Source organism: Bombus fervidus, chromosome 2 (assembly GCF_041682495.2).
Source record: "Bombus fervidus isolate BK054 chromosome 2, iyBomFerv1, whole genome shotgun sequence".
NCBI lineage: Eukaryota > Metazoa > Arthropoda > Insecta > Hymenoptera > Apidae > Bombus > Bombus fervidus.
This window is the reverse complement of record NC_091518.1, coordinates 11,953,266-11,970,568: the sequence shown is the minus strand read 5'-3', so window position 1 is coordinate 11,970,568 and position 17,303 is coordinate 11,953,266. Positions and strand designations below refer to the sequence as shown.

The 17,303-nt window shown below is 40.3% G+C and overlaps 1 protein-coding gene across 5 annotated transcripts in view; it reads left to right on the top strand.

Moving 5' to 3' along the window:
* Positions 1–17,303, top strand: part of Ddr (discoidin domain-containing receptor 2) — a 224,286-nt gene that overhangs the window by 133,562 nt on the left and 73,421 nt on the right. For all 5 annotated transcript variants that reach the window (XM_072021834.1, XM_072021835.1, XM_072021832.1 and 2 more), the window contains one exon: positions 9,705–9,936. In XM_072021834.1, the coding sequence (XP_071877935.1) occupies positions 9,705–9,936 (232 nt within the window). The remainder of the gene's footprint in view (positions 1–9,704; positions 9,937–17,303) is intronic.

Below are 17,303 nucleotides of genomic sequence, written 5' to 3'. Positions count from 1 at the left end.
CATATTCGATAACCGTTCCCGCAAGCTTCGCAAGCCCGGGAGCAGCAACCAACGAGGGACAGGTGTGCGCGCGAGCGTGAAAGAACGCGCTGCCTCCCCGCTATATATTCGCTTGTTCTCCCGCTTCCCATTGGCACGCCATAACCCGCCGCTTCCCTATAAATCCGTGTCGCCGTTCTCCCGACCCAGCGTGCCCCCTTTTCACGATAGTCCATCGAAAATATTCGATCGACCGAGCAAACTGCGGAGAGACTCGTTGACCTGCGAAACAAGTCGCGCGAGCGAGATTGGAAAAGTTAGGAGGACACGTCTTTGACTCCGGCTGGTAATAGGGATTTCTTTCAGAAGGGACCTTCGGCTAAGTTCCTCGCGAAAGAAGCGTGTCAGCAGGTTTTGGACTGGATGAAGCTCGCACGCTCTAAAACTGCAAGGAATTATTTGTCCACTCGGCGAAGACGAAGGGAAGCAACACGTGGTACTCTTCTTCGGCCGTTTCGCCACGTGTCGTTGCGTATGCAATAAATCAGCCAGCGAGCTGAGCAAGTGCTGTTACTAGATACTACAAGAGTTGGTTGTGGTTCTAGGTGTTTCTGCTTGTTTGAGACGTCTAGTTGACTGTGTAGTCGAGGATAGTTGTTTAGTTCGAAGGATATTAGATTGTTGGCGTTTGTGTTTGTTTGTAGAATTCTTGGAAGTATTGTTAGGAACAGGCATTGTTGCTATGTGATCAAGTACTGTATACTATACTATATTAAATACAAGTACTATAGAAAATCACGCAATACGAATGTCAAGATTTGTTGAAAGAGCTTGACGAATATAATAAAAGTAAGATTGAGTAGCGACAGATATGAATAAGGGAAATCTTTGATTTAGTATGTTTCGTGTAATTGATGAGTTTTCTCAGTATAATATTAAATATATAGCTGTTTTTATAGTTTAACATTGGAAATGGGATAATTCTTAAATGCGTTAAGAACCGTTCTCCTTACAGAGTGTATATCTGACGAAACGAACTGCCAGAAATTTTAATCAGTCAGTTAATGAAAATGTACTGTGATAGTCGGAAATAACATTTGTATTTGCAACGTCTGCGCAGCATTTTATCCAAAGATTTATATCAGCGCACCTTGTTTAATTTAGCTTATATAATTACCAGAGTTAAAATCACAGAAACATAATTACTTCCAAAGGCACTGCAGCTCCTATCTTTTGATACGTTTCAGAACCACTGCCTGTATAACTTGCCGTTAAAAAATGTTCCCTCGAGACAGAATTAATTACAAGAAGTTGAATTTCCAACAAATCAGTGAAAAATTACCCTTCGATATTTGTTCGAACGGTGAAATACAAGCGGCCAGTTACCATTTACCGAATGTTAAGCCGAAAATCCGAAAGAAGAGGGGCAATATTTATAATTCCCGTTGAGAAAACGGCCATTAAGAGATTAAATTACCTCTCTGCCCGAAAATTTCTACAATATCGAATCACTCGTTTCCAATCTCCTCCATCTGTGATCCATTCAATCTTCTTCCTTCATCCTTATACTCCTCCTTTTTTCCATTTCTATCAGCGGTCCCTTATTTTCTGATACTGGTTTCATACACTTTTTAAATACATCTCGAAAACGTTTCGGAATTTCATTGGCAATGTCCTGATTATATTGGTGGAATTTGAAAACAATCTGAAAATCTATATAGAAGTTGCGAGAGATTTATTGTAAACATATTTAATAGAAAATAAGTACACATGGCGAGTGTTAAAGATGGACCCACTTAATATCGAAGCTTATCAATATAATGTTTAAATACTTTTGTATTTTTACTAAATATTCTGTACATTTTGCATACATTTACAGATCTAGCAATCGAACTTTACCAATATAATCATAGTAAAACATATCTCAGTCTAAGTCTCATTACGATTGTAATAATATTTCAAAATGTTCTGTATAACACGTAATATATCGATGGAAGCTTTCTCCAGGCGTCCAAATATTTTTATGAACCACTGTATGATCCAGCGTATATTCCGGGCATCGGACCCAAGCTTGTTAGCCGAAAATGCATACTTTTCAGCGTCACACGAGTGGCTGTTCGTCTTCCGGAGTGCACCGCGCACTGTAATAGTCGCTCATTTCGTGTCTAATTAGAGAGAACGTTAGTTCTCGTCGAAACATTACCGCTATACCGTGCAACATTCCTAGTTTCACTCGAGTACGAGTCTAAGGGGTTTTCATGGATCCGGGAATGGACCGGGTCGCGTTGACTGCTGCTATCACCGAGATTGCCGTATTATAGAAAAATTTAATTAAATTCGACGTTCGTCGAACGCGCCAGCAGAATCACAGACGAAAGCTAGATGCCGTCATCGCGGCGAACGATGGAAGCTCACGTACGCGGGCAGATAATAAAAGGAATCGAGCGGTCTGCGAACGTGGCTCGAATATCGTTCGCCGTTCAGGGACTAAGTCGTCGAAAGTGACCGTGCCGTAAATTCTTTTCGCTTACACATCGGTGATCGTATTGATTTACGGACGACACCAGCGCTCGACAAGGCAACTTTCTAATTCGATTACTATATATATATACGGTTTGCACATTCGGTCGTTCATTATTCGGGATGTATCGTCGCGAATTGACAATACGAGGGTTTAATCCCTCCGTCGACTAGAAAAATTTATCAGGGGCGTAGCTCGAGTATGGAATACTGAATAATAGAAGTTAATTTTTCACGGAAGTCTGTACCGTGTACCTCGTGTGGGAATAGAACCTTATCTCCTTCAAATCAACACGATTACTTAATCAAATATTACTGTTTCTTGAAAACTAACACGAATGTCTGCAGTTTCTAAAGATAAATTACATACCTTAGCCGTTACCATGCCAACTACTTTACGAAATGAAAAGAAGTAGATGGAAAGAGAAAAAGGACGAAGCTACCTCGGGTGTTAGTTTTACAGACACGATCGTGATGGCTCATTTTCGAATAACAAACGTAGCCAGAACTCAAGGTTGGTGAGACGAGGATGGTGTTCGGTGTGGCGTGTGGCGGTAACGATCGTAGGTCATTAGCAATGCTAATGCACCTTTCGACTGATGAGGCAGCGTAATGCCTCTCTGGTCGGCCGAGCTTCCACTCGGGCGCATTTCTCAGCGAGGCTACTTTGGAGTGGCCGAGCTATAAGGCTGCTTGGCTTGCTCGGTCGGTTGGTCTCCCTGGCTGCTACCGTAAATTTCCTCGGGACTATTGGCTTCCTATTACGATCGAACTCCGTAACTATCTTCCAAGAAATTAGAATACTCCGATAGCGGTATTCCATGTAAAACAGCAAAGGGTTAGGCTTCTAATTACGAAGTTGAATTATCTTGTTTCGATTCGATGCATTTTGAGGATGACAGCACGACACATTTGTTTGAGAGATTTTCATCCATTGATCTAGTTCCTGCTTGATTCTATCTTTGATATTTTGGAAACTCTTCGTTGATAGAGTTTTGGCAGCGTTCGCAGATACAGTCGTAAAATAGACGTCGACATCAATTTTATATTATGTTAGTGATTGACGCTCAGAGTCTACGTCGATGCAAATATTTTCAAATCTTACTTGGTCTCGACATTTCCCATTTCTTCTTCTCGTCGTTCAATGTTATATAAAGAGTTCAATAAAAGTATGACATAAGTGAATTTTTGTCCAGAAATAAGATAAAATATACAAGAAATGGGACACATTGGTGACGTACACACGTGTTCATTCGTGACATTCATACATTCGTGACAGAATGAATTATACATAAAATGTATAATTCTTTTAGAAACCTTCCACTTTTCTAACTTATCTATTTGCAATCTTCATTTTTTTTTTTTGGTAAACAATTTTTACGTAATGTCACATTCATCCCAACGCGTACAAGTATCCGCAAATAAAATTGATGTTGAGGTAAAATCAGCCAGTGTTTGAAGAATTAATTTTGTTGAAGTGATCGCCACTTCTAAGAAAACTCTACATCTGGTCTTCGGTTTTCTCAAGCGCTGAGACCATCGATAGCGCATAGACAAAAGAATGCGTCGATGACAGACCATAAGCGGTACACGTGCGACGTTGGCTTCAGGGTTCTTTTAGTCTCAGGGTAACATTGCTAGCGTGCGGATCTGGACCAGCTTACATTATATTCCACACTTTGTACTTTAATATTCACAATATATATATACTTACATTACCTTACAATTTACCCACGCGTTTCTTTGATTCCACATACATCAAATAACCTTAACAAATTTCAATATTAAAATATAACTATCCGTAGTTCCGTCACTTTTACCAGTCCTCTGCATCCCTCCTATTAACCAATTTGAAATACGACAATCTTTAACCAACAACAAAGATTCGTGTATTCAGAGAAGATATACCTATTGTACTATGATCGATCTAACTCACATTGTTTTCTGTATCCGTTTTATTTATCATCTTTACACACAGAATTTTAGTATTACTCAAAAGAATTTCATCTATCTTTGGAACCTAAAAGGGAAGGTTTCCAGTCCGATGAAGTTGTTACGGTCACTGTTTATGGTCTCCTGTAGAATTTTATGATTAAAGGTACGAGAACCCTTACGTATCTTTAACTACCGCGTTTCGAACTTCTTTTACGCGTTTCCCGTTCCCGAAACGAGGCAAGTCCAGCGTTTTTCTGGTGGACGAATTTGTTCTGGTTTCAAGAACGAACATAAGAGAAGTCCTCGCGATTCCTCGAGCGTCGTTCTCTTTCATTTTGTTACGGCCGACGCTGTAGTGCATCCGGCCACGTTGATGACGCTATTAACGAAAGAAACTGTTATCGCTATCATGCTACGTACTACGGACTTGCCGGCAATGATTCGATTACGTAAACGCGGCGGAACGCACGCTTCTTGGGAGGCGAACACAATCTTCATTGAAACGTCATGGTTAACGTTTTGCCTTTGCGAGAGGTGTAAACCACTCAGAAGGGAATTAAAGTAATTTCGGTTAGAAACGTCGTGTGATTTTAAAGGAAAAAAGAAAACTCATCAAGATGAAGTGTCGGATCTCAACGAAAGCCCGAGTGTTTTCAAACCCGTTTGCAGATACTGATTTATGATTGTTGAGGTTGTTAGATGTGTGAACAGAGGAACGCGTGGATAAATTGTAAAGTAGAAAATATATTTTAATACAGAAGTGTAAATACAAGTAGGAATATAATTTGTGCTGGTCCAGATCCGCACGCGTCACAGTGTAACCCTATGACTACTGTTTATGGTCTGCCTTCGTCACAGTCTTTTGTCTATACACTGTCGATGGCTTCAGTGCTTGAAAAAGCTAAAAAGTCCAGATGTAGAGTTTTCTTATAAGTGGTGACCGCTTCAACAATGATTTTGAATTTAGTGATTCGATATTTACGAGTAAATAAAAAAGTTGTCTTAATGAAGTTCGATTTTACAAGAGCTACTTGTGTAATGTACTCGTGAAATCAAAGATATTCAACAAGTGTGATATTCGATACTTGCAAAGTATTTATAATTGAAGGATCTTTTTTATTAGATTGCACGATTGATTTCATAGTATCGATATGAAAGTACCAGTAAATGACACGAAATTTAATAAATTTGGATCTAATCAACTAGCATATACCTAAATGTTAGAAGAAATATAACGGCGTGGTAGTAATTTTTGTACATACGTACATTCTATATTATTTATACGACGACTTCAAAATGCAAAACAATGTTAATTGTTTTGTCATAGCTTTACAACCAACAGATACCACAAGTTACTTCCTGACTGAAGTAAAACATTGTCTAATAACTTCAAGACATACTAAATTAAAGTGCAAATTTACGAGCTATCTGCAAACTTACTCGCGAACTTCCAAAACATTGTATAATCCTTATTAACATCCTAAAATATCATTACGCGTCTCAACCACGCGATGTCGTGCCATCAAACTATATCTCAACGTCAGACATCCATGTAAAAAAATTATACGGATTGGGAACCAGGCTCGACTAGCTTTCAAATACTATCAAGAGAAAAGGGAATAGAAACTTGATGGCGGGCATCGGTAGCCAAACGTTCTATCGTCGTCGTCGAAATTTTCAGCGATCTCTGTGCGGCGGTTAATTTCCTTGCTGACGTAATTAGCCCGCAGGAACGACAGACAATTAGCGACCTCGAGGCGATCGTGGAATCAGTCGGTTGAAGGAGAGGTCGGGGATAACTTTATTCGAACGAAATCCTGGTCGAGGCTGCAGCGTTGCGGGGAATTTCAGCGGTGTGACTAGCTAGGTCTGCGGATAGGATAGACGAAAATGGGCTGAGAAGAGAGAGAGAGACACGAGGGAGAGAAGGAAGGGGGAGAAGAGGGACGAAGCCAGGACATTGTTAACAGCATTGCTGCCTAATTAACCGCAAACGCTTTCAGTGGGTTTCGCCTGGTCTATTGTTTACATGCGGGCATGCCGCCTGTATGATAGTGCTCGACGACCGAACCAGCTGAAATATTTCCATGAAGATTCTCCAGCCGCTTTGTGCCGTACATGCATGGCGTCTATCTGGATCGGGACGTAGATCGTATAGGATACACCGGAAGTAACGTCCACTCGTGGGAAATTCCATGCTTTTCCTGTAAAATCGAGCCTGGACTCTCGATACACCTGCAGCACGATTTCGCTCGCGGCGGATCTTTTGTCGGTGAAAATCTTCTTTGCTTTGACGATCACGATGAAGTTTTCTCTTCCTTTCTGCGGATAAGAGGATCGCTGTTACTGGTTGTATAGGGAGATGATCGTAAATAGGGGAATAAATGGATATATCAGAGGTTGTGGAGTTGTTAATGGTTATAAGATGGAGAGCCGATTATCTTTTTACTTGAAAATATGGTATCATAATATGGGATTCGATAAAATGTAACGAAAGTTTGGCAGATTTTAATCGAGACAAGTTATCTTGTCATCGATAAGATGAAATAAGCACTTGATCCTCTTTCAGGTATTTGGTGTGTTTGAATAAGTGCTTATAGCTGAGCTTGAAAAATAGATACGTCTGATCCATGGTCGCAACAAAATCTTTAATATAAAACATACCGAAATGAAAAATAACATAAGTTCTAGAAATTCTGATCGTTCGACATTTACTACAAACCCTATCTACCATCGCTGAAATAATCCAAATCGTCTAACCTGTTTTAACACATTCCACTTACTAAATTACGAGAGTTACCTCACTCATACGAGAGATCATAACGAAAATTTTAATGTAACGCAGTGCGAAATACGTAAATCCAACAAATCCCAGTCCAATATTTAACCCAAATGTCATCGTCATCAAAATAGTTCAAAATGTCCAACCACTCTTCTAACTCGACTGCCAAACTATCCCATTAATCGGAACGATAGATCGCAACGAAATAATAGATTAATTACCAGTAGCAGTTCCGGGTTGAGCTCGGATCGGAACAGAGTATCGCGGCCTGTCAGAGGCAGGGTTTGCCCGCGGCGAGCCAGTGGGTCAGCTTTCATTAATTTTAATTGACGAGGGGAATCCGCGCAATATCGGGGAGAAAAGTTGGCCGCTCTCGCCAACCGGTAGAGGCGAGGGTTTCATTTCAAGACGATTACCGGGCTAACGAGCTTTGAAAATCAAGGAAATTGTATCGCGGCCTAGGAAGTCCAGCCGATGAAGTCCAACGGTCGAGCTGTTTAGCAGCGAGCAGCCACCGCCTCGCGAGCGATAATGAGCCACTCGGATTGAGCCGCGGTTAGCTCGCCCAATATCCTTAATTCCGAAAGCTCGTTGCACGGGGCAAGTAGAGCTTAAAATTAAACTCTGCCGGCTAACTTTCTTATCGCCCGATGAATCTCCGGCCCGTATATAATGCGATCTTGTTATCGGCCGTGGCAGTATTTTTAGCTGAGAGCACGCGTGGAAAGTCGGCCGTGGTGTCTGCTCAGCAAGTGGACTGAACGTGAAGTCACGTATCCCGTATGGATCGGGGCCACGTTCTTCCAGGCTCTCGCTGAATTAAAAACTCGTTTCGTGCTAGAAATTACGGGTCTCGTTTCACGGAATGTCCATAATTGTGTATGGTCTAGGAAACGTTTGGTTGGTTCTTAGGAGGAATATATTAGAACGTATCTCCGTTGGAAGATTATCGTGCGAGGGATTTGTTTGTTGGATAAGAAAATGCTTTCCCTCGGGGATCGTTCAAATTACGAGCATCCAGATTTCGATACGGACGAGATAAATTGTTTCGGCTCGTAAATTGTTGCTTCGAGTATGAAGATACCCTTGAATCGAGCCGAGAATTTTAGGCTTTCGTGTTACATAGTTGCTACGATGTAAGGCATCCGGGAGAAGTCGTATGCGATAGGGATTATATTCTGATGTTTCACCAACATTGTAGTTAGCTTCTCCAGATATTTTATAGGATAGTTGAGTTGTAGATAGCTTTTTGACTCGTGAAGCGATAAATGTGGAAGAATGATAATTATATTGAAATATCTTTAAAAATTTCTTTCCTTAATCTATTTTTTGTATTTGATGCAAGCATTCCCAAACGACATTTAATCTTTCGAAATTCACATAACATTTTGATTTCTTCGTTCACATGACAATTTTAAACATTCGGTTCAAATACTACTCTGTTACACCTTTAATTTTCCAGGTCAAGTATTGATCATTCGCACTTCCATCGCTTGATAAAATTCTGTCACGTTTACAAAGTCAGTGCATCGTGCGATTCTTAAAGAAGCTATATGGTATCTGAAGATATAATTTCAATGCGAAATTGTAACAATACGAATCAAGTATTCTCGAGGTACTTTTTAATAAATTGAGTCTGTTTATTCCGTCGAAGCTACGCAGATATAGGGGTTGAAGCGTGGATAATAACGGCGTTCCATCGTCGACGAAGTGGCCTGGAATCGAAACTGCTTTGTCGTTGTTCTCCTCGTCGATGTTGTACATAAATGGGTCAGAAACGTGTGCGATGATCAAACGTCGATTGCTTTCCCACCTTGTATCACTGTCTATCTCGCCCTCTCACTATTTTTCTCTCTCTTTCTCTCTCTCTCTCTCTCTCCCTCTCTCTCTTATCTTCCACGTCTCCTGACACCAACGTTGAAAGCCATTATCTCGAAATGCGGATCGACACACATAAATGATTATAAATAACTCAAAATCGATAGTGAAAAAAGATCCCGAGTTAAACGATTGCTCGTAAATCAATCCACACGCCATTAATTTATACGGGTACATCGGTCAATCGTTGTGTGGAATCACGCTCGCCAAAAAAAAAAAAAATACAGGTAAAGGCAATGAGTGAGCAAGAAAGAGAGAGAATAAGAAGGGTAGGAGGGAGAGAGAGAGGAAAAAGCAACCATTAATTATTCTACTACGCGTATCGAAATACTGAGGGTTGGAAAATAATGTTTTTCCCCCTTGGCTGGTGGGAAAGAAAATTTGCTGCACACCCCCAAGTTAAATACAACCTTCATTGCTTATTCATACGAAACAAGGGAGCGGTATCTCCGGCTACCGAAGGAAACACGAAAAGATTCGGCGTTTTTGCACGAGTGTCTCTCGCAGATCCCGTGATACCCACGTAAACGTAGAGTATGCTCTTTGCACGAGAATATTCCCGCGGCGGAGCCGTCGTAATAATTCTTGTCGTAATTCCTCGGTTTCCCAGGCTGAGACAAGACAAGGGCGGCGGCGCCTGGTGCCCGAAAAATATGGTCACGAAGGAGGGCAAGGAGTACCTCGAGGTGAATCTGCACAGTCCGCGTATACTGACGTCCACCAGGACCCAGGGAAGGTTCGGGAACGGCCACGGGGTCGAGTACACCGAAGAGTACTTCGTCGAATATTGGCGACCAGGGTTCAACAAGTGGGTGCGATGGAGAAATCGACGTGGCATGGAGGTACGTACACACACCTTCTGGCTGCTCGCTGTCGATCGATTCGAAAGCGTCCGGACCTTCTTTTTTACCTTTTCCCTCTTTTTCTATCGACCACGCGACCACTCAACTGTCTCTTTTATAGTCGTTAAGAACGCGACGACGTCCGAGAACTCCATGGCGCAGCTTTGAATTCATTTAAAAATAGAGTCGATTACGTATTCAGTTGCATTTGCAACGACGTTTCGTCATGCAATCTTTCTAGAATGTTTATTTTAAGCGTATTGATCTGTTGAGATTTATTTGTACGAAAGAAATCGTATAAGAGAGTTCGGGAGATGTTTCAAACGGTTTTTAAATGATTAAATCGAAGATTTTTGTTAATTTAAAAAGTCTCGTCTTTGCGAACGTATAAAGTAACGTAAAAGTAAAAGCAAGGAGAGATTTAGAAAATATAAAAATAAAAGCACGATTAACTGCGCGTTTGCGTTAAGTGGAGAAAAGGAGAGTGGAAGTAGTAATGGATCGCCTATAGTCAGACGCCAGTCTCGGCCGTTCACGCAAACGCTACATCTTCCGGCAACTTTTAATACGTGCATCATCTGGAATTTATTTTGAGAAAAAAATTATTCATCAACTTTGAAACTACGCTTAAACTTTATAAGCACTGTTACTTAAAATTTGTTCAATGCTCCTCGACTAACTCTTTTAGAAGTGATTAAAGACATTACGTGAGCTGTGGTTTTTCATAAGCTTTACAAAGAAATCACGTTAATCGTAAGTATGTCAAGAACTTATAACGATGTCATATAGATAGTTTATATTTCTATATTTGAAAGCACAATTTCACGTTTCTTTTTTTCTTTTCTTTTCAATTTCGTTATCAGAGTTACATTAACAGAGGAACACGAGAGAGGGACATTCAATTTTAAGACTCAACGAATTTTTTCCAAACTTCGACTCTCTCTTCGCTCGCATTTGAAATTCTTGCAAATATTACAGGGTACTAAAAGTATAAAGATAAAATGAATATTCATTTCATTACTGTTGAGCGTTTAGTCAGTTGATAGCATTAGACACTGCTACACTTCAAAATAGTCTGGCAACGATTAACTTTGTAATAAATTGTACTATGCCAGACTCTCGGACATTTGAGCCGCATCTGATCGACAATTTCGTTGCTATTTCGTGCTAAGTTGAACAAATATTATACCTATTATACAAACTATCGCTATTAAAGACTCGGAAGAAGAAACGTATGTCTTCTTCACAGAACCATCAAAACGTACACATCCTGTCAAAAACAATTGCCTACCGTTCCTCTATATATTTACGAACCATTACGGATTAAATCATCACGTGCAACCTTGAATTACTTTGCAAAAGCTGACGACTAAATTCGATTTCTTTTTTCTGAAGCGTAGCGAATATTGTAGCCGACAGATTTTTATACGAACGACCAATTATAAAGCAATTTCGCGGCGAGTGGCGGCCGTACCGGCAGAATTAATGCGGTGCCACTCTTTATAATTGCTCTCGTCAAGGAAATCGGATTACAGTTTTAACCTGGCTCCAGTGGAAAAAGGAAGGGGAGAAGAGGGGGCGGGCTGGGAACAAAGCGGCGCCGTCGCGTAATTCCATTCTTTTGAACGGGAAAATCTGCAAGTATCACGCGGAAGCTTTGCTCTCGATAGGCCCTGAGGCCGTCCACCATTTGTATTCCCAAACGGTCGAGCGACCGCTTCCAACCCTCGTTTCGTTCACGTTGTGTCGTGAACGCGTATCTATAGCGCGTAAACCGGAGCTGCCTGTGTTAGGTCAGTGTAAGCTGCCGTTACAACGGAGCGACGTGTTAATTAACGTCTCTTTAGCATGATAATCTGTACGCGATATCCATTAGCTCGTCAAAATACATCATGCCCGGTAAAGCGATTTACCGGCGTCAATGAAATTACGAGGAACAGGCCTTCTCGTGACGTCGCCTTAAATTACTATTACGCGCGTGTGCACACGCCAATAACGACGATATGTGTATGGATGAGACGGCAGGGAAGCGCAAGGATGGTCAGTCGCGATTATAACGAGGAGCTTGTGCTCGACGACGTGTTGGGAATTGTATGTCTTACGGATTAGTCACGGGAATTCGTGACAAAATTTTGGAGTAGACGTAGAACCGTTTGAATTATTGTTGAATTATTCCATTGACCGTATTTAGTATAGTGAAAGGATAGTTTTTATATTCGTGGATTGCGTTTATTTTAACCAATGATTCAGTTACTTTTGAAATTGCATAATCAGGATTATATGATTATATGAAATGAAAAACATACTGGTCTTTGAAAAATACAATATTTCAAGTGATTTCATTTTATTTGACTGAAAAATAATGTTAAAATAATGTAACAGTGATTGATTTTGATATCCTTTGCATATATACGCTTATAGTATTATACTATGAAGAATATTAAACGCAATATTACATGGTTTCTGATTACACAGTGCAGCTAATTCTCTTTTTAATCTACATCTGTATTTTCATTCAACTCAGACATTTTATAGACGTCTCTGAGTATTCGATCATGCAACCAGAACCTCAGGTGCAAGTTGTTTCGCACACTAATCCCAAATGTTCTTGTTTTTACGTTCTTTTTTTGCATTTCCGATGTTCGAAACTCTGTGACGCGCAATTTTTCATTTTCACACCATCGTCAATGCTTTCCTCGCAGCAGAGAGAAATTTCTTATAGAGAATATTATTCAAGTTCTCTCGTTCGTCTCACGAGCACACCTCGTGGGTTAATTCCCTGACGTTCTCTCTAGATTTTCACTAAAATACTCAGCTTTGCTTGTACTACACAAGAACACAAACGTACACACACGGTCCCTTAAGACTAAACGAATTCTGCGGAAACTAACTAAAGGTACGAAAGCTTCAGACTGAAAGATACTCCGAAATGAGCTTGTTCTTACAAAACAGCGCTCTAAAATTTCTTTTCTGGCTTACATAAAAAAGAAATCTTACGGCGTTATTACACTGCACTTTCTATGATCCTTTTGTACCTGCGGACAGAAAAAATGTGGTAGATCGTATTATTGATCCAAAGAGTTTCTCGAATATAATGTTTTCGTTACTGGACAATAAAAGGCATTAGATTAGTAAGAAATCAGAAGATTCTACAATAGTTTTGTATTAGTGTAAATAGTTTATTTTGATAATATATCATTCGTTCAGTAGTTTACTTCATTATTTTCGAAATCAAATTTCCTCAATAACATATTCCCTAATATTTAAACGACGATAAAAAGCGTTATTACGATTATTTTGTCTAACTAGAAAATACAATGCAAAATCGTTGAAACGATATAATCGAAGAAACCTCGTCCGGTATTGAGAACAAGAATCGCTATTGTTCGCGGTCCAGTTTAATATCGGCAAATGGAATTTTAATGGATACACTGTTCGTTGAAACAGCCAGTACATAATCAATTGTAACGAGCCACGCTCCATTTTTCGATTTGTCTCCCGTTCTTTTCATCATGCGGACGCATCGATTAAACGATTGTCGCTCGAGACGACCATAAGTGGACGAACACTCCGTGTTTCTCGATAGTTTCGTTTCTCTTCTATCGACAAATGAACACATTCTTCGGCATGCTATGCTCTTCAGCGTTCGACATGTTAAACTTTGCCCTGGAATATCGGAAAAATTGTATTTCATATGCGTAGAGCTTTTCATGTCGATATATTCCTTTCCTCTTTAAATATTCTTCGATATCTTTCATGAAATTTTAATACCAAATTTTGGTGCGCCATCGTTGGATAATTAAGCAGCTTCATCGAAAATTTAAAACGTAGAAATTAAAACCGATAAGACTAGAAATTTTCGAAATCTAGTTTAACATGTCAACTGATAAGAAATTCGTTTGATAATCTTTTCGACATTTTTTATTTCGGAATATTCCATCCTTTCACGTCTTACCTGCAAAAAATAAATTATGTAGTGCTTACGAGTTTCATTTCTCTATTCTAAGGAAGCAAATAGATAATGATAAGCAGTTTTGAACTTAGCAGACCAAGCAAATCATTATACGCATATCTTCAATTTCTCTCCTCCACGAAAACAACGCAAAGCGAAGCTATCTGTGCTCTACAAGGAAAGTCTCGCGTAGTTAATCTTCTTGGCCGACTACGATAACTTAGCCTGATATTTCGATATTTCCCGGATGGCACAACGGGAAAGCGTCCACCGCGTCGTGAAAATACTTGTGAAACTCCGGACTGACTTCCGTCACGAATGTGTGTGTCTCGTTATTCGACAAACCTCTGTCGTCTGAAGGCTTCCTGGTGTTCTCCTCATGGCACGAGTGATTCCTCCCACTCCTCCTTTTTGTCTCTCTCTCTCTCTCTCTCTCTCTCTCTCTCTAATGCACACCACACCGACGCCTGCTCGTTTGGGTACACACGGCACATACCATCGTGTGTGCTTCATCCGGTGTTCTTCCCATTTTCACGCAGATTCGCTCAAAGCGAGGAAGCAGACGTTAGATTCAGGCTGCTCGGAGAAGGGGTGTACATTCGAAGGAGCAGAGAAGAAGAAGAAGATGGCATATGGCACAGACCAAGAAACAGACAAAGAGAGAAAAAGAGGGAGGAGATAGTTTAAGAGGGAACGGAAGTTAAAGGAGGATAAGCGAGAACACGAACGTTTACCCTGCAGCCTCAATCTGGCCGGTATGTGATCTTTGTGCACGCGCACCTTCCCTTTGCTCTTTGCACTTTGAATACGAGCAGGAAGAACGAAAGAGCCCGGTTCACCGGTATAGAGATGAGAAAGAGCTAGGGCTAGATAGAAGAAACGAGACACGGACTGTAGGAAGGGTTGGGGAGGAAAAAGCAAAACGACTATGTTATCGCCCCGTTGTACGTGACCCGTGCCCTCTACGGGCATTTTTCTACAGCAGACGCGGCCGCCACTCCCACAAAAAGCAAGGAGGAATGCGAGCGCAACGAAAAACGGGCCTTCCGTTTCCGATCGACCGCCAGCGAAATTTCCATGCCGTCACGATTTCCTTTACCTTCCTGTGAAATATATTAAATGAGAAAGAAAGAGAAAGAGAGAGAAAGGAGAGAAAGGGGCAACGGAAAGAGTAAGAAAATATTTCCAAGTGCTTCCTTTCGAATAGTTTACGACGAGGGATACATGTACGCACGAGAATCGACGTTGGAAAACCGGTATGAAGGGTGGATCCGGAAGGTAGAACCAGAAGCGAACCCGTGTCTACCTTCTGAACGGAGAGCGCTATTTTTCCTAGAAAAAATGTATCGTCTTACCGCGAACGCAATTTCCTTCGTTCACGAACTATATTAAGTGATACGAAAGAAAAGATCAAAGGGATTGTAAACGACTGTGAACGTCGAGACGCGAGTCGGAAGATTGTTGCTGGAATACTTCGCGATGAACGTACGTGAAACGCGCAAGGGAAATTACTTATCGTTATCGAACGAACTATCGCAGAGGTAAGTGCTCCTTACATGCACCGAGTAATAAATTGCTATTAGAATTCTTTAATATAAACGGAACTCGCATATAATAAATAAAAGAGAAAATAAAATGACTTTAAAATCGTAATTGAACGCAATAAGAAACTCACGTGCATAAGTAAAAAATGTAATTTCGTTATGAATAATTCATTTAAAAAGAGATTGAAAATCAAAATGTAAAATGTAAATTTAATGTAAGACTCGCCGGCGAGTTATGGCGAGTTTAAGGAACAGAGCTTCGCATGCTGTTTGTTAAGATCGAAAGCAGACGATTGTTCGTGTAGCCCATATCTTGACCTAGATTTTCTACGTTTTAAGAGTCCCTTCTAATTTTCTCTTTCGTGCGCGTGCACCATAAGCAGAGACACGAAAATACATTACGAGGCCGCTCCCTGTAACGGAGAATTAAGCCGAAAAGGAAATTCGTTTCAACTCATGGTACAAACGGTGAAAGAGCAAACGATATACATCAGAACTGCATCCTGATGAAAATGGAACGAGATATGATACCGTACGATACCGTCGTTTCCTTTCGCGTCAGGATGCTCGTTGTCGTTCCTGTGGTGGGACAATTGCCAACCGTGGACGTGTTTCATTAACGTCCGTGTACCGGCGCCAACAGGAATTACCTCGACCAGCCTCATTTACGACGTTCTTCTACTTACATTCGTTATGAAGTAAGCACCGGCAAATTAAATAACTCTGCGGGGAAATATTATAGGAATGTTGAATTGAGGATAGGATTTCAATACATGAAACCTGAAGCGAAACGTGATGATAATTAGGTTCAATAATAAAATTGCAATAACGTGTTTACTGAAACTTCAAACTCTGAGTCTCAGGTCTTTGAGCTCTGCTTTCTCAATTCCAACTTTTATCGATTCTCCAGGAAAATATTGCGAGAAAATATTGTTGAGTTGCGGATGGGATCTTAAATGTGTGAAGGTTCAAATGAAATGGAAATGGAATTCATTTAATGATAAACTTGTAATTATGATTTCAGAGGAACTTAAAACTCGTAGCCTCGATTCTTCATTCTTCCTTCTTTATTCTACCTTTCACCGAGTCTTCAGCTGTGAAGCTGTTCTGAAGTTCGCACACGATCAGTTTCCTTTCCTTTGTTTCTCTGCTTCTTTCGTTCGATACAGTCATCTTTAGACGACACTCGGGCACGTGCATACACGTAATATTTTCAACGATCATGCACCCTTCATTCATTCAATAACACAATGTCTTCCATATGGTTGAATATATATTCGACACACTGCTATTTCTTTATTCTAAATATTTTTTAATATAATATATATGGAGCGGAAAAATATTTGTTTCGCCATTAGTGTGAAAAATTGTTGTTTGTTCATAATGAAATAATGACAAATATGCTAAAAAAGATGTCGATACGCGTATCTCCCTGAAATAGTATCAGTAACTGTCGCAGGTGAAAAACAGGTATTTAAAATCTTGTATCTCTCAAAAGTAAAAATATCATTGAACGATAAGTATGAATTGAAATATCAAAATGGAAGTTAATAAAATGGAGAGAGACTACGTTCATTGTTATTCGTAAATTTAAATTTTCAAGAAACCGCGCTGTCGAATAAACACGCTTATAGCGTAATAGCTTTAAATTATAGTAGTAATAGTCGTGCGTGGAATTTATTGCGCATGGAGCTGAGATTCCGGAAGAAAAGGAGGACAGTACACGCGCGAAACAAGACACGGTTGCTCCCTGATGATAACATTCCCAGAGGTGTGTCGCGATAAATCCGCAGGTGAAAGTCAACATGTACCACTATTCTCGGCGAGGCTAAACATATATCCACGTTTTACGTTATTCGAAATAGAGTCTT